Below are 13,640 nucleotides of genomic sequence, written 5' to 3'. Positions count from 1 at the left end.
AATACCACATTTCTTACATTGAACAACTTGATTCATATTTTTATTAGTATTAGGTCTGTTAGAAACTCTGTTATTAAAAGAGTGGACTGGGACTTAGTCACTAACTGAGATGACTGAGTCAAGTCAAAGAACCATTCCTTTGAAGAGATTCTTCTCTTGACACAATAGAGAAAGCAAATTTCACATTAGGTAAAGGATCCATTAAAAAAATATGACTTTTAACCTAACTACATGAGTCATCAAGACCAGATAAAATTGCATAAGTTTAGAGTGATCTTTAGTTTAATAGAAGCACCGCAGGTACATTCAGTTAAACTAGTAAGACCATCAAACTCTTTCCATAAAGAATCAATCTTATTGAAGTAATTTGACAAAGAAATATCATTTTGTTTAAGAGAATTAATCTGCTTTTGAATGTTAAACACAACTGAACCATCATATTTATTGTAAGTTTCAAAAATATTTTCCCATATATACTTTGCAATTTCAGAATAAGCTTGACTCTGATAAATGGAATCAGAGATAGAAGACAAAAGCCAAGAACAAACAACAGCATTAGCCATATCCCATTTAGTCTGTTTTGACATATCAACCTCACTTCTTTTAAAAGTATCATCAACAAAGTCTAGGTTATTTCTAGCTTTAAGAGCTCTAGAAATAGAACTTCTCCATAGTCTAAATTTTTGATTACCAGAAGGATGGATGTAAAGAGGATCATCAAAGTTAATCAGATCATCCTTTCCACTTCCACCAGGTGGATCAGTAGGACCACCAACCATAAAAAACACACACAAGAAAAAAAAGAAATCACTTCTGCACTGATCTTAAGTCCAGATGGTCACCACCTATGTCGGGGCCCAAGACAACCAGTATAGAAGTAAACAGAGACAAGCTAATACAAAAGCAAGAAACAATAACTGGTGTACACAAGACATCGGGATCTCCCATAACAGATATAGAAATAAGGAAGAAAAGGAACAAGAAAATCCTCACAAAGCTTTGCGACGAGTCAAGAAGGAATCAAATCTCTTTGTCCGTTCCCTACTAGGTTTAATCCGTGACAAAATCCAACCCCTGGAGAGTTATTTCAGACTAGGAGATTAATCAATCAAGTTTTCTACCGATGAACACAATCGTTAAAAGACCACACGATTCACCACAGCAGAACCTGCAAGAACACAAACAAGTCTCACAGTACCAGGATCTAAGAAAACAACTGATATTCGATTTGATTTCAAAGGAGAAAATCTTAAATCATATCGAATGACCAACAGGCCACAGTTTATGATGAAACAATATAAGATTTCAGAGGAACACTTGAATCGATCAAAACTGAGTCAATCAAATCACAAACAAAAGAAAACAAGAGATTTAGTGAATACCTCAACGATCGAGAGACGAACAAACTCAACGAGTGTCGCAAGAACAAGAATGGAGCCTTGTTAATACGCTGTCGCACGCGTATTAAGCAAATAAATTATCACTGCTACTTGAACTAAAAATATAGCACAGGGAAGCAGGGTTGAATCCTCAGGGACACAGCCTAATGGTCAATGCCTTTTTGCATCAGGCACAATCTAGTCAAGACAGAAATTATTAAAAGGGGGATTTGAATTAAACTAAAAACTAAAATTGCAGTGATATTAAAATAAACGAAAATCAATATAAAAAAATGATTTCAGTTCTACTGCAACTTTCCTAATCATGCAATCAATATTGACTTGGTTATTTGAGATGCGTTCTATCTAAGTTGGTACTGAGAAAAACTAACAAGCTCTAGTAATTTCTCTTTTACCTAAATTAGTTAATCAAAACAAGCTCTTCAGTTAACCCTAACTTTTTACTGTCTAATCAAACAAGCTCTTAATTAAACCAGAAAAGTTGCATTATAGTCTATGTAAAATTCCCAGTAATACCCAATACTTCTCCCTGGCTCAGAAGCGTAAAGATATGATTTTTACAGTTTATACCAGAGTTAAATCCCAAAATGGAACCAATCTAATACTTGTTACTTTTACCAGTTGACAAGAACAATTACGAATTCTATTAACTGATTAACTGAAATGATAAAACCCTAGCTAGGTGATCAAACTAACAAGAATCAAAATCAAACATTCATTAAGCTCAAAACTGAAGAATCTAGATAGAAACATAAATCAAAAACCAGATCTAATGATTAATCACATGAAAAGTACTTGTCTTATGCAAAACTGAAAACTAGGGTTTAGCCAGACATGGCCAAAATCTGATAAAAATAGATGAAAAGAGACATCAAACAACTAATCTTACTAATCGACTTGAAGGAGATGATCCACAGTCTTCAGATCTTCAGAAATTGATGAAATCAGAGAAGAAACGCCTCCAAAATCGTATTTTCGTCATCTGATACCTTTGGAATCGCCAACTTAGGTTACTGGAAGGCTATTAGGGTCTTTTATACGTCCAACAGCAAAAACGATGCACCTGCGATCGCAGGTTTTGAAATAAACACATATGATGCCATTTTAATGAAGTAGGATGCTATTTTGACAATTTTTGGCCAACCTACGATTGCAAGTAGACAACCTGCGATCGCAGGTTTTGAGTTTTCACTTCTGGATGAATTTTGGGCACAAAAGAACCTCGAAGGCAACTTGCGATCAAACTTGCGATCGCAAAAAGGTCACCTGCGATCGCAAGGGGACAAACTGAGATCACAGGTTGTTCCTATGATGGCTGAAATTTTGTCTACTTTTTAGATCATTTTGAATCGCGTCAATCGGAGTTACGGTTCTCAAGATATGGTCAAAACACTGACAGGGGGTCAAAACTGCTAGCAACATCCTTTAACTTTGATATTGTATATTCTATCTTCGTGTGATCAATTCAATTGAATGTTTCTTGACCAAAGCATCTTCCAAACATTCATCAACATACTCCATAAGTTCCAAGCTCCATTCTCCAAACGCGCATCCAACTGCTCCCAAAGCACTGCTCCACTCGAACTATCTGATATCAACATAAAACATGAGCAGTACAGGAATTCCAACGAAATACATGAGCTGAACATTATTTATCTAAATGACATGAAAATGTACAAAATATGATGCTAAAATGATAATGAAGATTACCCTATAAGATGAATAAAATGACACCTAATAAGCCTAAAGCTCTGATACCATCTAAAGAACGCAAACAACTCAACAACTTCCCAACTTCATCATTTCATTCACTATGAAACAGATGGTTTATACATCAAACACATTACAACTGAAACCTTTCTACATAAACACTTACTCTCATATGTAATCTATTAAAATCTATATACTAATACAGAACATGAACAAACCCTAAAGTATGAACAAACCCTAATCTGAAGATGAGAGAACAATGAAAGAGTTTACAAAATGTCTCGACTGAATGATAAGAACTCATGCAACAAACAACTATCTACTCTGGGTCACACAACCACGGATACTACCCATGTCCGGCTCATTAACTCGATAACCTGCATAACCTTTCACAACACACCCCCACAAATGTACAGAAATACATACCTTACCCAATATCCCATAAATTAATGTTTAAGTTTGACACTAAATTTTATTAATTCTTTTAACAATATATATATATATATATATATATATATATATATATATATATATATATATATATATATAAGTATATGTGAGCCCAAAGTCCATTGTCGTTGTTTTGAAGGTTGACTCTAGATTTACTTAGGTTTGGGAGTAGTTACATATGCATTGTGTAACATCCTAAATTTAAGAATAGATTATTAAATTAATAAAGTAAATAAATAGAGGGTGATTTATTTAAATAAATCATTATGGGATAATTGTTTGAAAGTGTGTACAAGGTCATTACATATAATAGATTTCTAATAATAGCAGAGTCCTCTTAGATTGCCCTGAAGACTCAAATTAAGTAGAATAAATAAAGAATGAATTAGTTTATTAATTATTATGGTTTAATAATTAATTAGAAACTAATTGGAAAACAATTTGGGAATTAGTTAATAGTTTAATTAATAGAAGGGTTGAATATCAATTAATCAATAGTTGATTAATTAGGAATATTCCAAACCTAGAAAGGGAAGGAGGTGGATGAAAATCCTCTTGGATAAGAGGCATTTTCGATATCCTTAGCCCATCCTACATGGGATGGAGGATAAAACCTTGGAAGATATCAAAGGCTATAAATAGGGCCTTAGGGATTTATTCTTCCTTGCTCATTCACGGCTTGAAATTTCACCTCTTTTTCCTTCCTCCTTGTGGAAGAACTCTCCTATAACTTATCTCTTCCTAGTTATTATTTATTCTACTCTGTTGAGATCATTGGGTGTGAACCAAGAGAGGGATTATGGTTTGGGTCATTTATATCCAAACAACGTGGCATGCATGAGAGCTCAAGCGTAAAGGTCTTTGGCTGCAAAAAAGGTATGTGATTCTTCCTTTGTATTTATGTTTTCTAGGGTAGTTGTAATTAGTATGAAGCCATAGATCCATAGGTAGCATGTATACTTAGGTATATCATAGTTTTATTTTTCTGCTACCTAGTTTAAAGTGTATTTGATGCATAAAAAACCTAACGATCACATCATTAGTTGATATGATTCTTAGAAAGTTAAAAGTGGAAATAACAACACTTCAAATTCCAAGGGCCAAAAGTGTCAATTTGGCAAAGTGAACTGACCAAAGGGACGACTCGATTAAAGGAAGAGACTACAAAAGTTATATAATGGATGGAGGATTACTTCTTATGTTAAAACAGCTGGGTTTTATACAAACAATCCTATGTGTACATGCAACCCTAGATTTGATCAATATTTTCTCTATTAGACATACAAGCATTGAACACAAAATAGAAAACCCTAATATGGATCTTATATTTTGAAATCTACATAAGAAAGATTAGAACACATACCTTTGTTTTTATATAGTAATAACAACTAATTCTTGAAGATCCTTGTGTAACACCAGAAAACTAGATGGCTAATTAAGGAAAGATAATGAGCAAATTAAAATTCTACTCGTCGAGTCAAAGGGGTACAACTCGACGAGTAGAAATCAGTTTTGGACGCGGGTTGAGGAACCTACTCGATGATTTGGTATGGGTTTGGGAAACCCTAGATTAGGGATTTTGCATCCTATTTAAGCATCTTAATCCCCACCCCTCAGCCTCATTTACATCCTCCATTGTCTAAACCCTAATCCACGAAACCCTAGTGCTTTGTTTAAGGTTGTGAGCCATTTTGAGTGATCTTTGTGTACTTTTGAAGCTTGTGGAAGAAGAGGAAGTTAGAGGGCTTAAGAGGGAGAGAGTAGATCCAGAAACTACACCTCATTTGCTACATTTTCAAGCAAGCAAGTCCCAACGTTGCTCAATGGTTTCTTAGATCTCTTCTTTTCATTTTTATGAGGGTTTTTGGTCCATGTATGTTATCATGTGGAGAATGGACTACCCCAAGTGGTAATCTTCTAGATCTAGGACTTTGAAGGGATATTATGGCATAAAGGTGAAAACTTTATGCCATAGGAGCCCCCATGCAAGCTCTAAGAAAACATCTTGGCCTTTTAAGCCCAAAAGGCCATGCATGGAGGAAAAAGGTTGAAGCTTTATTATTTATGGCAGTGCTTATAGTATAGATCTCAGTGAATATACCTTATTTTGAAGTATTGGTAGCTTATGGACCAAGATCTAGGTCCTAAGGAGTTAGGGTTTGAGCCACAACCATTATGTGAGGGTATTAACGAGTAAAGTTCGAAACTTTACCCTTAGAAGGACGTTATCAGAGTACAAGTGAAGTATGGAGATTAGATTTGAATATTAGGGGCTTAATCCATTGAGATGAAGCCACAGACAAAGGAACTCAACAATTTCATGGAGGAACTCGACGAGTCGATTTGGTTTGTCCTGATTCTATGAGGGACAGGACTCAGCGATTCTGTAGAAGGACTCGACGAGTTGACTCGCCATGTCTCGAAAATATCACATACACAAATAATAAGCCTCTCATGGATATAACTCGACATGGACCCTCCGGTGTCATGTGTATCGATGAAGACCCTCCGGTCTCATGGCTCAGTGTGGACCCTCCGGTCATGTGTCTCAGTGAGGACCCTCCGATCTCACAGCTCTAGTTGGACCCTCCAGTCCTATATCTTAGTAAAGACCCTCCGGCCTCACAACTCGGTTTGGACCCTCTGGTCCTAACTCACTAAAGAATAAAATAATATAGCATATATCATAAAGACAAAATGCATAATATCACATCACTCAATATAAGCACATAGGACCCTCCAATCGATAACTCAAATAAGACCCTCCTGTCACACAGTATTACCGCTCAGGTAAGTATAGTGAGAAGACTCACCTCGAGAGTAAGCAAGTAGATCTAGCACCCCACGAATCGTCTAGACTCCGCCTACATAATATAATTATCTCTAATAAGCAATTGTAATAACCACTTGAGATGTTAAGCTAACTCCTTCACTAAATCTCAAAAGGGTGAAAAGGCTATTTTACCCCTCAATGGCCTCTAAAGTCCACAGTTGACCAAACCCTAAAAGTAAATAAAAGTCAACGCTCCAGTCTATAATCTATGTTCACTAAACTCGTCAAGTGCACCCAGGCAACTCGTCGAGTTCCTTCGTTTTCTCTGGAATATCAGAAAAATCCAACTCAACTCGTTGAGTTGTCTCATCAACTCCCCGGTTTGTAGAGCATATAGTCCATCGGGGAAAACCCTAGCCGACTCGTTGAGTTGGCTCATGCACTCGTCGAGTCCCCCTATCCAACTTCTTATTCAGACGATTCTAAACAGAAATAAGGTCTCAAACTCTAGATCTAGCCTCCCAAGGTTGAAATACCATGTGAAGCTACAAGCTTTACGTTCATGCATGGCATCTAGGGCTCGAAAGGCCAACATAAGCTCTATATAGGGTTAAATGCATAAAAGCTTGCCTCTAGCTTAATAAAGATTGGATCTTTAGGCACAAAGGACCTCCTGCAGTCCAGATCTGATGTTTCAATCTCATGACATGCTCAAGTGACTCAATAACCAAAATATGGATGGGAGGAAAGCCTAAAACTCCCTAGAAAGAGATCTAACCAAATAAATGGTCAATATGGTAGTTTTTTACCTCCAAATAGAAGTTAACACTGAAGAAAACTAGGTCCAAAACTCCTTCCTCGTTCTAAGCCATGTTACTCTCTAATCTCCTTCCAAAAGTGCACAAGAATAACCAAATTTAATCTCTCTCTCTCTCTCTCTTTCTCTCTCTCTCTCTCTCTCTCTCTCTCTCTCTCTCTCTCTTTCTCTCTCTCTCTAACATATACACACAACGAATGGAACTTGTTTAGGGTTTCTCATAGAGCTCTAAGGTGACAAGGGAGGTGGATATGAAGGATTAAGGTCCATTAAATAGGACATAAACCCCTCTAATTAGGGTTTTCTCACTTAGCACTTACTCGTCGAGTTGGGGTCCTCCAAATCGTCGAGTAGACTCTAAAAATCATGCGGCCAATAACTCCTCTACTCGGCGAGTTGGGGAATCCAACTCATCGAATTGCTCTGAAAATTTTAAAGTAAATTAATTAAATGTTATACCTAGGATTCGGGATATTACAGACAGTGGCAGAGATCACCGTCAAGTTCAGGGAGAGAGTGCTTCTTATTCTGCAGTATGTGACAGACGAGACAACGAAGAAGGCTCGATATCACGAGATGTTGAGGAGCGACATCAAGCAGTTTGTGAGCCGGTCCAGCAGCAAGATGCTGGAGGATATGATCTCTCGAGCCGAAGAGAGGGAGAACGACTTAGAGGCAGAGAGGAAGAGGAAACCAAATGAGGTGCAGGCTTCTGCGGGGTCGGGAAAGAGCCCTAAGGTATCAGATTCTAGATCGAGAGGTCACCAGGATTGTAGCTGATGTGGCAAGTGCGGCAAGGCACACGAGGGTGCATGTAGGAGCGGTAGTGGTGGTGATTCTGGCTGCTTCAAGTACGGCCGGATCGATCATTATAGCAGGGATTGTACTGCTACCACCACCCAGGGATCAGACCTGATCTGTTTCCATTGCAGTCATATGGGCCATAAGAAGGCCCAATGTCCAAGTTTGGCAGCAGTAGGACATGTGATAACACTTGCCCCTGCGACATTGAGGATCACTGACGGCCGTCAAGGCCAGGTAGAAGCACATGCGGTGAGGAGCAGGGCATTCCAATTGGTTACAGAGGAGACACGAGCAGCTTCCGATGTTGCAGGTGCGTATCTTTTGCTTGCCTGTCAGTTTTTATTTATGGTTTTATTGTTATTGTCTCACATCCATATGAGTAGTTATATATCTTGAGATTATGCTTCTTTCTTATGTTTGAATTATATGTCGTCTGCATACCATGGGTTTTAGGGTAGTAGTGTGGGGACGTCTCCATATAAAGTGGATTTTCAAGATGTGGTAGTTGTAGCAAGTGTGATTGGAACCCGGGAAGTGTTCCAATGGTCTTCAAGGGTTTTACTGCTTTAGTGTCGGTTAGTTTTGGGAACACTAACAGTGGTAAGCGTTGGTGGCTAGCAAGATTAATCACTGGATGATACGAAGGATTAGGAATCTTTCCAGCTGGGTGTGTTGTAAGATGTTAGTGGAACCAAAGTGGGGGAGAGTTCTCCAAGGGTTCAAAACAGAAGGAAGTATGGATTTAGGATGAGTTCGCATTCTCGTCAGGAAGGAAGGTGGCCCAAGTGGCTGATTAGATCGAGGGGTATGTGAGTTGAGAGTTTGGGAAACTTCCTAACATAGGGTTTCATGTCTTTGTTCGATAGCTAGCTTAGAAATCAGGATGGGGATTCCAGTCAGGATGCGATTTTATCCAGGAAGTTAGGTTGTATGCATGATTGAAGTGGGGATTGTTGTAAGACTACATGATAGCCATGACATTCACTAGTAGCTAGATAGCATGGGAAATGTTGTAAGACTATGGGTTAGTTGCAACATTCATTAGTAGCCAGATAGTAGAGTGTGGGCGAGGCCCGTATCTCCTAGTTAGTGGAGTGTGGGCGGGGGACCATATCTCCTAGTCAGCGGGGTGGGCGCGAGGCTTGTATCACCTAGTTAGCATGATCAGAATCAGGAAAGGATAGGTAGATAGAATTCGAGGGAGTTGCACATGCATAGCCCTAGATAGGTGGAACCTGGGGGCAAGGCCACTTAGTAGTATGGTTTGAGTGAGACCCGTGGGCGAGGTCGGTGTGTTAGTAGCAAGGTAGGTGGGACCTGGTAGATATTGTGGGTCGAGATATAGGATCGGGGATTCCAGGATTTATAGAGCCAAGAGTGGCAATATGGATAGAGCAATTTCGGTAGCCGAAGTTTTATACGGAAGTTGCTAGCAGCGACTGAGAAGGTGATCAATGGTTCAGTAACCGGGTGGAGTCCGGTATTCTAGATAGTGGACAGATAAGTTTGGACCTAGTAGGTCCCGTCTCCTTTGGAAGGTAGATAAAAGACAGCGTGATGTTCATGTAGAAATAGTGATTGCTTGTGAATTTGATCTTGAAGGGAGTAGCAATCTGCATTGGAGAATTAGTTGAGTACGTGTTGTCAATTTTCAACTTTGGGGTACATGAAAAATGATTTTATTATAATGTAATATCAATACTTTGATATATGAAACATTTTGAGATGAATGTTTTAAATATTTTTGAAAGGAATGTTTTGAAAGTAAATAACATTTTGAAAGAACGAATGTTTTGATAACATGTTTGAAATGTTTTGAAATATAGATATTTTACTTTTGAAATAAGTATTTTGATACTAACGTATGAAATATGTGAAACATGGAAATTAATGATAAGAAGCAGAAAGTAAACACAAGAATATATATTGCTCGAGCAATGATTTCCCCATAACAGGATCTAAAAGAATCTATTAGGGTGGTTGTGACATCCCTAATTTCACGGCTAGAAAAAAACGATTTGTTTATGTTTTATTTGAAAATCAGAGTATCTTTTAAAAGAAATATGTTGCATAATTTGTTCCCCAAAATATGATAAGTAAATTATCAAAGCATTTCCGAAGAAATGTGTTTTCATTATATTAAAAACGTTTGGATGTCATTGTCAATACAGTACGTAAGCATAAACAGAAATAGTACATGCTTTACAACATCTATTATTCTAATGGCTTATAATCCATATATCTCTCTCAGATCAACACTCCCATGCTCTTTTGACACTACCTATAATACAAGAAAATGAGTGGGTCAGGCTTGGGAGCCTGGTGACCACATTGGGTTTTCAACCCACAATAATTAATTTTATTAATTTTCATCAAATCAATCAACCCAATTACTTGTTTCCATTATCCTCACTTTCTATCCCTAAAGCATCTAAATTAAGGGACCTAGCAAAAGGATTTTCATTGGGATGACAACACTTATTAGGGGATTCCTTAGCAATATATGTCAAAAAAGCAACCATGAGGGGGATGGAGTACACCTGGTGAACACATACTTCAAAAACACTTACAGGTTGCGAGCATGCCAGCATTCCACTAGACTGTCTAGAATAGTCCATGGTCGTCATCTATATTTTGTTAGATGACTGGATCATCTTAAACATCAAGGCCTCTCATCATTTATTTCATCATCTATATCATCTATCCATCTTTACCCATCATAATTATAGGTACAAAATACATATACAGTTTAAATCAAATAAAACATGTATATTTTGTTCGTCCAGCATAGATATTAAGAACACAGATAATATGCACACATAGCACATATATAATATTAAATACTTCATATCTATGTGTAAGATGAAAGTAACTACGCAGTCACTTGTTAAAGTGATGACTCCAAAATCGGACAACACTTCGCTTCTAACAATCTTATTTTCCTTCAACGAAACCTAGTATCATTATCACTAGATCTTAGTCTAATATTCATTGCAACTAAATATTGTTTTTTCTTGTATTATATAAGTGTTAAACAATACTTTTCAACCACTATGTACAGACGGGGGCCATACATGAAACACCGGATGTTAGGACCATTTTGGCATTTAAGCTGTCCTGAAATCCAACAACTTTATGCGGCCCTTCAAACCAGATTTCCCATATCGTGAGTAGTTAATGTTGGGTTTTGATCATTCTAACACTCCTATGGTGTGCATGCAACCCTAGAAACCTTGGATCTATGTTTTCTCTATTATACATGCAAACTTTCATTTTCCAATGTTTCATCCTAACTAGCATATCATGGGGTATATGTAGGGATGAGCGTGGGACGGAAGCGGTACCGACCCATCCCGTTCCCGAATACCGAATTTGATCGAAAGTTAATCCCGAGTACCGAACCGAATTAACATCACCGGTACCGGTACCGGGAATGGTACCAGCACTCGGTAGTCGGTATAAATACTGGTACCCACAGTACCGATTCCTAAATTTCATGTATTTGGAGTACCAAGTACCGTCCAGTATTTTTTAATTCGGTACGGTTCGGTACCGGTTCCGGTACGGTACCGGTATGGGATCGGGATTTGGGACACACTACTCATCCCTAGGTATATGTAATACAAAATTCTAGTAGAATGACATACCTTTCTTGTAGCTTTGATTCCTTAAGACTTTGTGAGCCTAGCACCCCAAATGTGATGCCTAAAATGCTTCACACAATACCACCAACAATTGGAATAACTTGAGAGAATTATACTTGCTTCACAAATCGGCTAGCCCTCACTTCTAATCACTTAAGGTGCCATTTCACGAACTATGAGGCTTCTTATATAATGTGCACATTAGGGTTACACCATGTAACTCATGACTTTCCACATTCCTCATGATCCATGGGTTTTAACCTCCATGGAGTATCCATGGGACAACACACGGGTTTAGCCCAACATGAAGAACTATGGATCTTAAGCCCACTTTATAAGAATGAGTGATTTACCAAATCAATTCCCATTTATTTAATTAGTCTCTTTTGATCAGAAAATTAATTTCAAACTAATTCTTGATCAATAATAATTAAATAATATGATTTCATATTAATATATTAGAACTTATAATATATTAATAAATCATAAATATCCTCTTCTCACAAAAATCTATCCAAATTGTTCTGTTGCTATGCAACCCAAATGGACCATGCTAAATCGGGTCAAGTACGTAGGAAACATAGTTATGGACTTAGACACATTATCCAATAGTTAAATAATATTATAATAACACTTTGTATATTTTATAATACTTAGCACATATATTTTTTATAGGTTCATAATAACGATAATGAACTTAAACATAAGATATACTTAAAGGAGGGTAAGCATAACGAACTTACAAGGGGGTTTGGCTAGGAACCAGGCTCTGTGGAGGCAGAACTTCTGAGCCGAAATCTCTTCTTCTCGGAGCCTTCTAGCACTCCAGGACACGTCTCTAGCACTTGGGAATTACTAAGGAAGGGGATGGAGATTTTGGGAGTCTTGAGAGAGAAAGAAGGATAAAGGTGTGAGGAAATGATGGTGCCCTCGCATCTATTTATAGGCTGGACTCCTAGGTTTACGTTGGACATAACCTCGGAGTACGTTGCACATACTCAGTACACTAAGCATACGAGGGGGCAGCTATCAACTCCGCATGCGAGACCATGGGGAGAAAGCAAGGGCCAGGATTCGACCAAAAGTCCCTCCTCGCATCAGCATATACACGACTTCTAAATTCCGTAACATTCGCAAACGAGCTCCGTTTTTTATGTTCTGTATATCTACACATAGGTAGCGACGTGATCTACAGCTTTCATTTGGACTCTGCCAACTAATTTTGACTTTATTTTTATAGTTATATTTTAACAGGCTTAGACAAATAAAGTTTGTTAAAAATTCATAACTTTGTCATCTGACGTCCATTCTCATCTGTTTTTATATCCTTGAGTTCCTATTAATAAGATCTTTAATTCTCATTTAGTTTGTTTCGGATAGAAATCAATCGATATAATATTTGAATTCTGGGTTGCATACTATTATGCTAAATCTTAAAAAAAATCATAACTTCCTCATACAAAGTTAGATTTAGATGTTCTTTTTATGTATGTTCTCGGTTTAACGTACACTACAACTTTTGTTTAGATCGATAAGGTTAAAAAATAGTTTATCAAAAATTCACTTTTTACGTCACACAGCGTCGTGTCGGTTTTGTCGTAAAACTTATTTGCTTCGTAACTTCTTAGTTATAAGTTAGATTTCAGCATTCCTTATATCCCTGAAATCCTTGTTGCGATCACTTCAACTTTCTTTATAGATATTTGGTCTATCTATTATTTTATATTTAATGCTTATTTTTATTATTATTTTATTATATCGTTATAAGCAAGTATAATGCACATAAATCACATAATACTTGAATAATTCATCTTCATTACTTCAAAATAAGTTATAATTGTCGACCCTAACTATTACATCATACTATTAATGCATATCCTAGAATCACAGGTGTTACAGTGGTGCCACTCGTTCGCGAGATAGATGTTCTAATGGAAATGATGCATTGATGGATTAATTTGTTATTTCCACCTTGTTCTAGACTTTGGAGTGGTTTCCTTAATGGACGTAGAACCTAAGTATAAAAATGGCAACGTGTTTTA

At 37.4% G+C, this 13,640-nt stretch overlaps 1 protein-coding gene across 1 annotated transcript; it reads right to left on the bottom strand.

Annotated features, from left to right (window-relative positions):
• Positions 1-239: 239 nt before the first annotated feature.
• LOC145046032 (uncharacterized) lies at positions 240-779 on the bottom strand. Its single transcript, XM_078994307.1, has one exon. The coding sequence runs from the start codon at positions 777-779 to the stop codon at positions 240-242; it is 540 nt and encodes a 179-aa protein (XP_078850433.1).
• Positions 780-13,640: the final 12,861 nt, after the last annotated feature.

The sequence above is a fragment of the Lactuca saligna genome, chromosome 5 (genome assembly GCF_052625555.1).
Source record: "Lactuca saligna cultivar CGN05327 chromosome 5, ASM5262555v1, whole genome shotgun sequence".
Classification (NCBI taxonomy): Eukaryota; Viridiplantae; Streptophyta; class Magnoliopsida; order Asterales; family Asteraceae; genus Lactuca; species Lactuca saligna.
The sequence above is the reverse complement of the archived record's forward strand: the minus strand, read 5'-3'. Positions and strand labels throughout refer to the sequence as shown.

What these genes read in the sequence shown, in the direction of transcription:
- LOC145046032 (XM_078994307.1), bottom strand. Translation starts at nt 779, where the DNA reads ATGGTTGGTGGTCCTACTGATCCACCTGGTGGAAGTGGAAAGGATGAT.